The 13,872-nt window shown below is 38.8% G+C and overlaps 1 protein-coding gene across 1 annotated transcript in view; it reads left to right on the top strand.

Annotated features, from left to right (window-relative positions):
* The window catches only part of PPP4R3A (protein phosphatase 4 regulatory subunit 3A), a 41,048-nt gene extending 34,278 nt beyond the window's left edge, over positions 1-6,770 (top strand). The window contains exons 12-15 of the mRNA XM_030949269.1: positions 82-224; positions 2,761-2,951; positions 3,437-3,663; positions 5,895-6,770. Of these exons, the coding sequence (XP_030805129.1) occupies positions 82-224; positions 2,761-2,951; positions 3,437-3,663; positions 5,895-6,008 (675 nt within the window). The 3' untranslated portion in view covers positions 6,009-6,770. The remainder of the gene's footprint in view (positions 1-81; positions 225-2,760; positions 2,952-3,436; positions 3,664-5,894) is intronic.
* The last annotated feature ends 7,102 nt before the right edge of the window (positions 6,771-13,872 follow it).

The following is a 13,872-nucleotide window of genomic DNA, read 5'->3' as shown; positions in this document are numbered from 1 at the left end:
CATTTCAGATACTTTTTATATTGTATTAAATAAATTAATTTGAATGAAAATAAGTCACTTTTTGTTTGTTTCTTCCTGTAGGAAGATATAAAATCATTAACAGCTCATGTAATTGAAAATTACTGGAAGGCACTGGAAGATGTAGATTATGTGCAGACATTCAAAGGACTGAAACTACGATTTGAGCAACAAAGGGAAAGACAAGATAATCCAAAACTTGACAGGTAAAATACACTAAATGCTCTTAATAGCATATTGATGCTCTAATTCTCTTACCAGACTACTGGTGGGTTGTTCTCTTGTTGTGGGAAATACAGATAATTTAGACTCTTGCTTGTATCTCAAGCCTTGCTGAATTTACTTGATTAAAAGTGATTTTCAAATGTGTTTCTATAGACTTTTCAGCAAACACTAGTTGCTGGACCCCCAGTCATAATGCTAATTTATCATACCTTAAACTTATCTGCAGTACTTTAATGAGGCTGGAAGCCTACCAAGTATCTCTACCAAGCTGATTTGTCTAAATAACAGATTTCCACTGCTAATTTGAAAGACTGTTAGTTGTGAATTACCATTCTGTGGATTTTTCCTTCAAAAATTTTCATATCAGATTTCCCTTCATTCTAGTTGTGGGAGTAGATATTTAGATAAGCTTTATCAAAATGCCTGAGGAATAGAACATAGAAAGAAATTTTCAGAGAATGCTTTTTTGTCCCTGTTAGATCTGCTGATGGAGTAAAAAGCAATCTGATGCAAAACTTGAATCACTCTTTCTGTTTGCCAGAGCAAAAGTTCCCTTCCTTAGTACACAGTTGCTCAAGTTTAAAAGGTTGAGATGTATAAAAATAGGAAGTTTAGGCCTTTTTGCTCCATTTATTTTTGCTTTATGTCTGGTTTCATTAAAACAAAATGACTGCTTGTGTGAACAGATGAGTTACTCTTAAAAATTTTAGCAAGATCTGTTCTTGTTTTCCTGTCTTGAATTAGTTTGAAAACACATAAAAATTAATTCTGATTAGTCCTACTAGGATATCTTGACATTTCAGACTTTTAATTTCCTGCCACAAGATTTCTTAATACTTAAATTTGAGAGTTGTACAATTAAAATGAGATTATAAGTGTAGATTTATTTTAAAACACTGAAGTACTTTCAAGAGCATGTGCAGGATCTGCAGTTTTGAGTACTAAGGTGTTAAAAGTGAGATGTTATTATTTTGGCTTATGTCAGCTTAAACAGCTGTGAAATCCAAGGCTGTGATTCTTGCTTACATTAATTCATATGTGGGAAAGAACACCCAGCTGCTTTCTTCAGTAATTTCCATCCACTATAGCAAGTAAAGTTGTAGTTTTTTTCTTGGCTTAAGTTGAGCTAAGTGGTTGTGCTGCATGAGTTTATCCAACAGAAAATAGAGCTTCAGGAGGTCTGTAGCTCAGCCTTCTTCCTACATCTGATGTTGTGGCTGCACAAGTCCTGTCACAGTGCATGTAATTTTTAAAGTGAAAACCCAGAAATAATAAAATGCACAAATAACAAGAATCTATTTATATATTTTAGCAAAGAATAGTTCAGTAAGGAAGGAGCCCAATATGTTGTGGACACAGGCCATAGAAGTATTCATTAGAGTTCCACTTAAGTCATAGTTTTGTGCTCTTAGCAGAACTTGAGTTTAAATAAAATGTAAAATGATGCAGTATGTATAGTTGTATGATAATGCTGGCAAGCAACTTACTTAAAACTAGATTTATTATTAAAAGTACATTTAGCTTTTTTACTCAATAGCTTGTAATGTTTTGATTTTTCCCTTCTGGCTTTTTCCTGAACTCAGTAATGCAAATTAATTAATTGTATTTGTAATACAAATTAATTATTGTATTATTAACATCTTGATCCCAGTAACCAAAGTCACTACAGACACTTTCTGAAAAACATGAAATTTCATCCAATAAACTGTGAAGTCCTTCATCAAGAATTCATGCTGCTGTTGGAAACTGACTGTTAAAATCAACATCTAGCAATGAAGAGGTTTTCAATGTCTCTTCCACTTCTCCTCCCCGTTTTTCAAGGGCCACATCCCTGTCCCTCTCCTCCAAGACCATAATACTGCTTCTGTGAGAAAAGAAAAAAGGAAGGTGGAGCTGAGATAAACCAACATTGATAATAGATCAAACAGGGAGAGAGAGGTAGCAGTTCATATCCAAGGCTCTGAAAAATGGGGAATACTGATAAGTGACCAAAAGTTGTAACAAGTGGATGTGGCAGAGAGAGAGCTTTCTCTTCAATGTATCTGCTTAAAATTGGAGTCATATTTAAGTTAGATTTTTGTTACTCTTTTTAAACTTGGACCCTGAATACTAACAGGTTACAAAGTATTTTCAGAGAATATGTGTATGTTTCTAAGCTCTTTGTTTTACAACTTTTTATTTACCAGTGCAAACTGGTAAACCAAGCTTGAATGCAACACTTCAGTGAGATTTATTAAAATTACTTTTAATAGTGCTGTTTATATGCTACAGAATTTTGTACTGATTGAGTAGTCTGCATGTGCTGTTAGCAGAGTTGTACTTTATTTGATTCTTTATACAAAGAAATTTTTAATGATATTTTATTGAAAATACAAAGGTTCACGATAGGGAATGATTTGCTGGTGTTTTTATTGCTCTACAATGTATGGATCTGTAAGCAGTCACTGAGTGTCAAGCAGAAGTTTGATTATTAAGTTGGATTTTGAATCTAAGCTTTTCAAACCTCCTGTTCTGCAGCATGCGCTCGATTTTGAGAAACCACAGGTACAGAAGGGATGCAAGAACCCTGGAGGATGAGGAGGAAATGTGGTTTAATACTGATGAGGATGATATGGAAGATGGAGAGGCAGTGGTGCCCCCTTCTGACAAGCCTAAAAATGATGAGGATATTATGGACCCTATCAGCAAATTCATGGAAAGAAAAAAATGTAAGTGATGAGAAGATGAATGCCATCGCCTGGCATTATTCAGTCCTACTGCAATGAAGGATTTGCATGTATTTATTTTGAAATTGCAACATCAATTTGGTAGACCACATATTAAAAAAGTTTTGTTGCCTTTAGAGGCAAGATGATACAAAATGTGTTGTAGACTTCTTAAAGCATTTGAATTAAAATCGTATCTGATAGTCAAACTTTTCAGTGTTTTATTTGGGTTATAATTAAATATTGTGTGTTAACTCAACATTTTCTATATAAATGATCAGGTGATACCATTGGTAGAACAAAAGTGACATTCCTAGCCAGTGACAACCACTGGTAGGTGGTACAGTAGTAAGGAAAAAGTCTATGATGACTCACTTAACTGAGTTATACATGAAGTATTAAGCCTTTTCCCAAACAGTGAAGTGATTTGTAATTAAATGTTTCAGTCAATAATACTGCTTTATTTTTTGCCTTTTTTTTCTTTCCAGTGAAAGAGAGTGAAGAAAAGGAGGTTCTTCTGAAAACTAACCTTTCAGGTCGCCAGAGCCCGAGTTTCAAGCTTTCTTTTTCCAGCGGTACAAAATCTAACCTTACCAGCCAGTCATCTGCAAGTAATCTGCCTGGATCTCCTGGGTCCCCTGGGTCTCCAGGATCCCCTGGCTCACCTGGATCAGTTTCTAAAAGCACATCTCAGATGGCAGCTATTACAACTAAGGTAATTTTGAATGGTTGTAGGTTGGCTGTATTGTTACAGCGTAGAAGTTTGCTTTTGGTCTCTCTGAAGTTCCTGTGAGTCCCATCAACTTAAGCAGTAATGGACTGTCTGGTTTGTGTGTACTTCTTGTCTGACCTTCAGCATTTTCAATGAGATCTGTTGTATATTAAAGAAATAAAAGCTCTTTTAATGCTCAGACTGGTCAAGTAGGAACCATGCCATTAGTTGCTCTTAGCAGTGCTATTTACAGTCAAATGTTAAATTGCACAGGGGTATTTGACAGGTAAAAATAGATATTTTGGAAACGTAGCCAAATTGTGATAGATACCACAATGCCCTGCACATCCATTGAGGATTTCTACTATCACCATTTGAACATTGTTCAGAATTCTATAACTGACCTATGTGGAAGAAATAAATTGCATTGGATAGCGATTGCTGTAAGCCAGAACAATTTTTAATACCTAAGTGTGACATTTTTATCTTTGAACTAACTTACAGTTTTGATTTGGAACATTCTGAAATAGAAAAAGAAGGCCACTTTGAAAGAGCATTGTAACTTGCAGTGAATATTCAAAACTAGCATTTTAAAATACATTTTGGGACACTGTTGGATTTTATCAGATTTTTGAATAAAAATGTTCGAACTGAGTCAGGAAAATAGAGTGACTGCTATTTTCCCAGCACAGGGGGCAGATAAGGTAATGTTGATACAGTACAGTTCAGATTATGAGAATTTATTTTAATAACAAGTGTATCCATTTATAAAAGGTGAGGTATGTATGTCAGTTGTCAGATAGTCTTGGAATAACACTGATAATAACAGACTTGGAATAACACCTTGTTTTGTAATGCTGCCATACTGCTTGTTCACCTAACTTCCAGTGAAGGTAAATGGGGGTTTAGGGTTTGAGGGTTTTTTTCCTACTCCACATGGCTTAAGAGTTTGCATTTGGATTGCATTCTCTTGAAAATACCTGGATCAGAAGTGTTTGGCTGATGGAAGAACCTAAGGACACTTCCTCTAAATCCTTCTGTGGAGGAAACTCCTTGCATAACCCAATAGTTAGTCAAGTGCTTTTTGAAAGGGATGGAATTGGCTTGCAAATCCATTCAGTCTATTAGAGGCTTTTTTCTCCCAGACAGTCTAATTCCTTGAGTCTGAAATAGAGTCTTAATATATGGAATATATTGGATACAGTATTGACTCCACAAATTCAAGTAGTGGTGACAAAAGAAAAATGTTCAGGTTACAAAAAGGAACGTGCAGTGGACTGAAAAATACTCCTGGATTCAGGGAGAAGGTATCTTACCTTCTTTCAGAGTAAAACATGCCAGTCACAATCTAGAAACAGTGTTGAAATTGGGTTTTTCATTAATTACCTGATGTTGCTTCAGGTGTAGTGTACTCAGTGTTACACGTATGTGACTGTACAGAACATCTGTAATTGTTTTTCAAGTTGTATTTTGATATACAGTTGACTGACATGTTCTGGTTTGGGTGTCCATTATTAGGCACCTGAATAAGTAATAGGACCTTTGAGTAAAGTGTTTGATGCTTCAGAAATTGCAACATAGTATACTTAGGGGAATTTTCAGAAGCTCATGATGCTTCTTCAAGAGTCCAGAGCTGCCTAATCTTAAATTTGTGGTTATTTGCAATACAGGAGAGTTTTTAGTGATATTAGATAACTTGTCAGCTGAAAATGAAAATGTATTTAAACTATGTAACCTGTACACATCATTCAATTGTGTTATTCAAAAAAGTTCTTTGTCACTATACACTTCAACTTTTGCCAAGACAAACTGTGTTCTAAAAGTATCATAATTAAAAAATTTAAATTGAAGATATTCTGCATTTGTTTCTGAAGAGCTTCCAGATTGCTCAGTACAGTCAGCTGTGCTCAGTAAAAATAAACAATGTCTTTACACATGGAGCTGCAGTGACACTGAGCAAAATCATGTCGATTTTTGGCTTTACTTAAATTTCAGCTGGCAATATTTCCAGTTGGATAGGTAAAACCCCATTTTGGATTTATTCATTTAAACATTTCTCAGATAATGTCATTTTCATTCATACTGAAGGATTTATTTTTGTTCTGCAAGATTTTATTCAAAACCTTCTGAACCAGTGTACTTACGGCAATATTCTGTGCAAACATCATGCAATGCAATGAATTACCAGTGTACAAACATTCTCTTAATTATAATAATTGGATCTGTCTTTGTAGGGAGGCCTCGTTGGGCTTGTAGATTATCCTGATGATGATGAAGAGGATGATGAAGATGAAGATAAAGAGGAAACTTTACCTTTGTCAAAGAAAGCAAAGCTTGAGTCATCATAATGGCAACTGCTGAAGAATATTACCAGTTGGGGAAGGATTTTTTTCCAAAAACAAAACAAACCTACAGCAAAGCAGCAATCTTTTGTGAATTACTGTGTATGACACAGATCAACCTATACAAATGGATTTCTGCCAATCAAGTGCCAATTCAAAGGAGCAGAAGAAGGAGAAATACTTCATTTAGGGGAAAGACTTATGCCTTTGAGCTCTCCAGCTTGGACCACATGTTGCCCTTTTCTCAGGGAAGGAAATGGAAAACAAAACAAAACAAAAAAAGAAAAAAAAAGAAATAAAAAGCCAACAGGGCAGGAGTTTTGTTAGTGGAACTCTGGATTGGCTGGTCAGTTGCTACAATCAGAATATGCTTTCTTGGACCATGTATGAGACTTCTGAAGAAAAGGCGGGTTTTGCCATAATTCTTCACTAGTTAAGAATGCCAGCAGTTTCTTTGTATAAAAGAGACCTGCCTTTGAAATCGTACATTCTGAACATTTTACTCGAGCTACAACAGGTTTTAAAAACCTCTGCGGGGGAGGGCCGAATATAAAGTTTCCTCTTTTTTTTTAAATCTGTTCCCTTTGCCCTTTAAACTGCAGAAATTTTTTTTGAGGTGGGGGATTTGTTTGTCCCTTCTTGATTAAAGATTGAGTGGAATTCTAGATGTGGTCACTTTTGTGTCATAATTTTTTTGTGCCCCCCTGAGTGTATGCTTAGTTGTTGAGTATATATTTGGGACCATTAAAATTTTTTGATGTAATATAATCTCACTGTTGTGCTGGTACCTGTTTCACTGTGTAATTTTGTTCTGCATCACAGTTCTTAATATGTTGAGGATTTTATGGAAGATGGTAACGTTTTTATTGGAGAAAAAAGTCTTGCAACAATGTGCATAAAAGCAATACTATTTTGTGAGTAAATATTTTATATTAAAATATACAGCAGCACCTGTTGAGAGAAAAATCAGGGAAATAAGATGAAATAAAAAAATTAAACCTATAGATAGGAAATTAGCGTTCCAAAGAGACTGAAATTTCATAATGCAGAACAGTGATGGTAACTAACTCACCAAAATGGAAGATGGATGAATTAGGAGTACCAATATACTGACCCATTTGACTTAGGAAAATAAAAAAGAAATAATTAAAGCTGAAGGAAAACAGCATTAGTGGTATTTTTTAAAAATGTCTGATTCCCTTTGGAATACAAGTTTTCATGAATAAAAGATGGTTGTAGAATAAACTCTTTACAAGGACACCATCTTTTGAAATTTATTCTAATACTCAATTGAAAAACAGCAATTAACTTGGTCTAAATCAATGACCACCTTTTTTCCCCTTTTGCCAAAAGTCTAAGTAATACTAATTTGAAATCAGGCATTATATCCTGCTTCCTACAGAAGATGGCTTTGCACAGCAGTGCTTCCTATGAAGGGTTGTTTATTCAGTTCCTTTCTTTCATCTGTTTTGAAGAGCCGATTTCCTTTCGGGCATTCAGAGCACCAGGTTGCAACAATCTTGATGTTTAATACATAAATGTATCAATACAAATAGAAATTAGAGAAATTAGAATCTGAGGTAGGATCACAGGTGATCACACCCAAGGGTAGATGAGCACTTTGTTTCTCAGCATTGTAGATGGCTTGGCAGGTTCTGTGCCAACCACAAAAGGCAAAGCTTCAGTGGTTGGGCTTTGTGAGTACATACCAGCCAGTTTGGATTTAAATAAAAGTGTGCATTAGGGAGAAATTACTAGCCATCTTTTCCTCAAAGAGTTAATTTGTGATCACTTTCTGAGGTTGTGTTTTTATAATGTATTTGAAATGTCTGTGACAGGGCAGTTCTCAGCAGTTTTACAGAGGTCAGGAGTTATGCACATGGTCACCACAGGATTAGACACAATTTGCTGCTGCAGGCTGAGTCCCCGTGCTGTTGCAACAAACTGTCTGAAATTTGATTTTTGCAACTTTGGTGTCAGAGCAGACATTGTGACAAGGAAAACTGCAATTTTGCAGGTTTTCTTAGTTAGTCAGAATCTAAATCCAGCTCAAGATGTCAAACTTTTCTTGACCATAAAGCTCTCAAAATTCATCCATACAGTCATCTGCAAGTCTTGCAAGCTCTATCTCAGGAAACCATTCTTCTGAGTTGGTCAAAGGAACACTTTTGTTAAAGATTTTTTCTGTTCCTTTAGCAATCTAGTGCTTGAATCTCATGATGTTTGATGCTGCAGTCTTCCAGACTTTCAGATACTTTCATAATACTTGTAGAATCTTGGATTTTGAAACATTACATTGAACAGAAGAAGTATTATGCTGAAGTTACTGGCCTTGGTCAAAATAATAATGAAATCAGGAACTTTTTGAAGTTTTTATATTTTTATGAAGCTCTAAAAGGCTGGTAAAACATTAGGCTGCACGTCTTTTAATGCTGTCTGACTTGTGGTTGGATGGTTAGTTGTCTTCCCAGTTATATAATGCTTGTAGCCTGACAGGACATGTCTGCACTGACATAATATATTCATGGAAGTTGGAAGTAGATGAATGGTGGGTATACTCTTGCTCAGTGATGTTCACTTTTGTATTCATGGAAATCTTGAAATGTATTTTAGGGGAAAAAAAATACTGAGATTGCGAGAAGTGATGGATTTTTTTTTTAAGAGTGTGTTTGAGTTTATAGGTGGAAGAAATTATGTTAGGAAACAGTATCTGTTCTAGATCTTTTTTTGGGCTGATTTTTAAAACCATTTGTCCTTATCCCAAGAGACCTGCATGTGTATTGTACTAAGCATGGCTCAGTCATCTTAATTGCATTTTAACTGTGCCCTGACGTATGGTTTACAGGGCAAACCCTTCAGTATTTACAGGCAAGAGCCAGGGTGTTTAAATCATCCATACAGGCCCCTCTGTTCCTTCAGTGGCTGAAAGACTTGATGCTGATTCCTTGGATGAACTTCCAAGCTTTGAGCCTAGACTTACTGGGAATACCAGACAGAATGTATATGAGCTACCTGGTCCCTCTAAGAACCCACACACTATTGAAAGAAATTCCAGGTGATCTGGAATATTTCCAGATTTTCTTCTAATGTGTGCAGAGTGTGGCTTCGGGCATCAGTGCACATCAGCACAAAAGAGATCTCCTGTATCGTGAAGGTGAAAGGATCTAAAATCTGGTGTACCTAAACAGTGCCTTGTCCCTAGAATGTGCTGTCTGTAATGTGCCTGCTTGGCGACAAAGATCAGGGCATTCATCCATTCAACTCTCTTAGCCCACCCAGGTGAGGTATCATGTTCTCATGGAATTAAGTGCCAAGTAGGCCCAATCCTTTTAATGTGCTGAGGATGGAACAGTTCAGATCGGGTTTGCCTGTGGTTTTGCATCCCTGCAGAGATGTTTAATTGGAGGAGTGGTGGGGCTTTGTTCTCATGTTGCTGCTGTGGTGCTGTTAGGCAGGCAGCTGCCTTTGCAACCCAGCACAATGAAGTTGGTTGCCTTGCTAAATGATTCCTGGCATCTGTAGAGTGGCCACCCAAGTTCAGCCTTACCCCTCTCATCCATTCTACAGCTGCAGAGGCATCCTGGAGCAGTGCTGTGGATGCCAGAGCAGCACTGCAGTTCCCCTGCCTTGAGAACATCATCTGCCATTCCAGGTAAGTTGTGAAAGCAGGAGATGAGATGGGTCACCCACAGCCTACGTGTAAAACCGAGCAAGCATTCAAAAAAGAGAAGTTGTCCGTGTGCATGTTCTCCACCGCTTTGTCTCTTTGGAGTCCAGAAGAAATGAAGGAATAGACAGCTCATAGTTCAGTTCAGAAAGGAGCATGTGGGCGTGCTGCAGATAAAGGAAAACCTCCTGTGGGAGGGCCTGTAATGCCCACCTTCAATCAGAGCCATAATTTGATGTCTTCATTCATGTGAGGAAGACATAACTGACTGTGCTTTAGGTTTGTCTTGTACAGAGCCCGGAGCTGGATTCAACTCTTGTGGGTCCCTTCCAACCTGTGATATTCTGTGGTTCTGTTCTATGGTGTTCTCATGATTTTCATCAGTGCCTGCCTACCTGATGAGCTGGTAGATTTGATTTGATATTGCTCTAGTTGCAACCACATTCACTGGAGTATGAATCTTGTGAGGGTTTAATATAAATTAATAGAACAAATGAAAGCTGAAATGAACCCCTGTGGACTGCTGGGGAAAAAAAAAGGCAATTAAAAAAGGGAGGGGGAAGATGCCATCTTCTGTAGCCAATTGTATTTATGAACAATGTAAAAATAATATATAAACCAGCAGGTAATGTTAAAAAAGCAAAATGCTACTAGCAAATGTTTGAAATAGCCACTGATTTACAGTGATCTCAGATCTATACCTGTGGCCTTGCTGTGCACTGTAGAATGTAAAGACTGGTAGGAGATGTGAATAGCCAAGTGAAAAAATGGAGTTGAACAGTATTGTCACCACAGGAGAGTCGTTGTGTGCTCTGCAGTGAGTCTGCAGTCATTCCAGCATCTGTGAAATACCGGTGTTGCAATGCAAATAACAATTCTCTAAAGCGTCTGTAATTTAAAAAGTCTCACTTCTAAGGGAGTAAGTCAAGTCCATGTGATTTAAAGTCAGTTTCTGTCCACACTGACCTTCTCTAAATAACATTACATTTTTATATAATTCAGCTAGAATTAAAGGCACCTTCTGTGTTTCTGCACATTAAGTCAGTGCACATGATACATAAAGTACTGACCACCAATTTTTACCATAATCTTTTCAAACAACTATATCTAACTCTATCACTGGACAACCTTAGTTTTGTGCCTTCTGTCCCTCAAAACTGGAGTCTTTCATTAGTTCCTCAAATTCTTCTTTCCACATCTGTGACTCTTGCACACAGAAGTGAATTTGGGGGGCTATTTGAGCAGGTATCAGGGTCACAAATTTCCTCACTGCCATATTGTTCACTGTTCCAAGAAATGGCTCTGCCCTTTGTAGATATCAGAGGTGGTGGTCCCAGCCCTGCTGCCATCTACCTCCCTGCTGAGGCTTTAACTTCCCCCTGGAGTGTTCTCCTTCCTTTGAATTTACACTTTCCTTCAACTCTAGCCAGCCCAAGTATTTCCCAAAGCTGCTTATAAAGCTGTTGGCTGTGCTTGCCTATTATTTTTACCTCACCCCCAGTGTCATCAATACAGATATTGATACACTCTTGTAAACTAAAGTGGCAAAACAGCTGTCTGAAAACCTAAAATTCCCAGAAGTGCTGAACCTTCAAAATCACATTCTGTTTTTATAAGGACATTTGCTAGTTATGATTGATAGGAATTGATACTTATGATTTCAAATATTTTTCATATTGTACTAAGCATGGCTCAGTCATCTTAATTGCATTTTAACTGTGCCCTGAAGTATGGTTTACAGGGCAAACCCTTCAGTATTTACAGGCAAGAGCCATTTTATATTAATAAAACATTTCTTCTCTCTTCTTGCAGGCCCAGGGCATTCCTCCACTGCTGTGACACTCATTGCCTCTCTGAAGGCTTCAAGTCAAGGAGGTTATGTCACCATTTTGTGTTTGCCTGGGATGTTGAGTACTCCTACCTTGCTTTCAAGTTCATGCAAAGAGCCATAAACTGCTGGTGCCCCTTCATCTCCTCCCCATATCTTTTGCTTGTGTTAACTTTATTGTTTGCCTTGTGTATTTGACTCTCTATTTATTTTCTATGGGCTCAGAGGTTTATGAGATATTTATTCTGCCCAAACTCTCTCTCTTTGTATTTTAGATTCTGTATTATGTTAGTCTCTTCAGGAGTCTAAGCAGCTGGCTTATATTTCAGCACTGAACAAACATGTGCCGAAGGTTAATTCTGGTTTGTTTTTTTTTTTTCTGGGAGTTTATCTCTGAATGCTTCAGATACCAGCCATAGACTGTAAATCACTGGCATCCTGCCCCCTGCCCCCGCATTCAGATTGATCCAAGGCACATTAGCAAATACTTCTAGGGTTTTGTTTGTGTTTTGGTAGCATGTACAGATATGTGTATTTTTATTCTCATTCAAATTTCTTTACCGCTTTTCTCTAAACAAACAACATTGAAAACAGCATTCCAGAATCGAATATTATGAGGACCAAAGCTATCTTCTGACCACCTTCTTTTTCTCCTGGCATACATTGTTTACAGCTCCAGAGTCTACTTAAAGCAAACTTGCTCCATAGCTGAGAAGTTTGTTGATGAACAGTCAAGTCATATTTACAAGAAAGCTGCTTAACGACAGTCCCAAGCAAAGGAGGAGAAAAAGCTCTTTCCTGATTACCATGAGTTTAACTCCTGTATTGTAACTTCATGAATTCTGTTATTCCCATCCCTCAGCAACTTACACTTCAAGACAGCAGATGAATGGTGGAGCTTTGTTGATGGTTGTACTCGTTGCTAGGGGACAGTCTGAGGGGGGTGAATCATGCCATTTACAGTCAGCCTAAAGGAACATTTGGAAATGTTTGAGCTTAGAAAGTTCCCTCTGTAGTCTGTCATTGGAAATCGAGTGCTTTATGGCTGTGAAAACTTCTTTAGAAATAGACATGATGATAACGAAGGCATTAAACACACTGCTGTCTTTAGTAACTTGTACCTACGTAGGTATCTTAAATCACAGTTCTGATGCTTTTTAATTGTTTGATAATTATGTTCTTAGTTAAAAGCTGACCACGTGAAATGGTATAAAATCAAAATTATTGCAAGTCACATTAAAATTAAATACTACAAATTTTCATCATTGCTCTACTGTAAGAAGTAGGATTTCTAAATGCAATTGCTTGTACATGTCCGGATCTGAACTTTCTCGGATATATTCATTGGAATTTGTTTTATTTTATCTGCTCTGGGAAGGCGGCAGCTTCAGGTACCATCAGAAAGAAGAACTTGACCTGTAGTAGGTAGGTGAGGTTTAACAAGATACATCTCCGGTGGAACACAGGTGGGTGAATAAAAGTGCTCCCCTATAAATGCTAAGGCGCAGTTTTTGGAGAGGACGTGGAGAAAGAACACACCCAGCTGGGGCTGACAGGTATGGCACAGAATTACCGAGGGGAAGCCCCTCCGCATGCATTCTGGGGCTCGTAGCCAGGGTAAGTGTTTTGCCCAAGGCGGGCAGCCTGCCCTCCACAACCCCGCGTCCAGGGCTGCTCTCGGCGGAGCTCTGGGCAAGCCTGGGCTTGTTGTGTCCGGGGCAGCGGCGCTCCCCGCCCGCGCCGTGCGAATCGGGGGTGCGGGAGGCTCGCAGCTACTCAGCATCTCCCAGCGTGCGTCCCCACGGCCCGCAGCCCTTCGCAACAGCGCGTCCCCCTTGCCCCGTGCGTGTTGAAGCAGTTTATCAGTGTTTTCCAGACTACATCAGCGCTCCCAGCGCGTTTCAAAGCGAGCCAAGCGTTCCTGCCCGCTGCTGCTTCGCTTTCGGCGTCCGACCGGAGCGCGCAGCCGCTTCCGCCGCCAGAGGGCGCCCGGCCCCCGCCCGCCGCGGCCGAGCCGGCGGCATCCGCGTTCCCGACCCTGCTCCCGACCCCATCCCCGTCCCGCTGCTGCGGCTGCACCTCCAGCAGCACCCGCCTCCATACTGCCCCAGGCCAAATGTTTCCTGTAACACAGGCAGGCACCTTGAATAACGCCCGAGCATGTGGCAGCTAACAGCATCCCCAGGAACGTTTCCTGGATAAGAAATTTGGGTTTTATGACCGTGCTCCATGATGCGCCCTCCCTTTCAATTGTCTTACTACTGGGAACACCTGGATCGGACTATGCAGCTGTTGCTTCTCTTCAGGAGTCTGTCCTACAAATGAGTTTCATCCAAGTTGTGGGTGAAAAGCGGGGAAGCATTCTTGCATCTGTC

This window comes from Camarhynchus parvulus, chromosome 5, assembly GCF_901933205.1.
Source record: "Camarhynchus parvulus chromosome 5, STF_HiC, whole genome shotgun sequence".
In the NCBI taxonomy this organism is placed as follows: Eukaryota; Metazoa; Chordata; class Aves; order Passeriformes; family Thraupidae; genus Camarhynchus; species Camarhynchus parvulus.
This window is presented reverse-complemented; position numbering and strand designations above follow the sequence as displayed.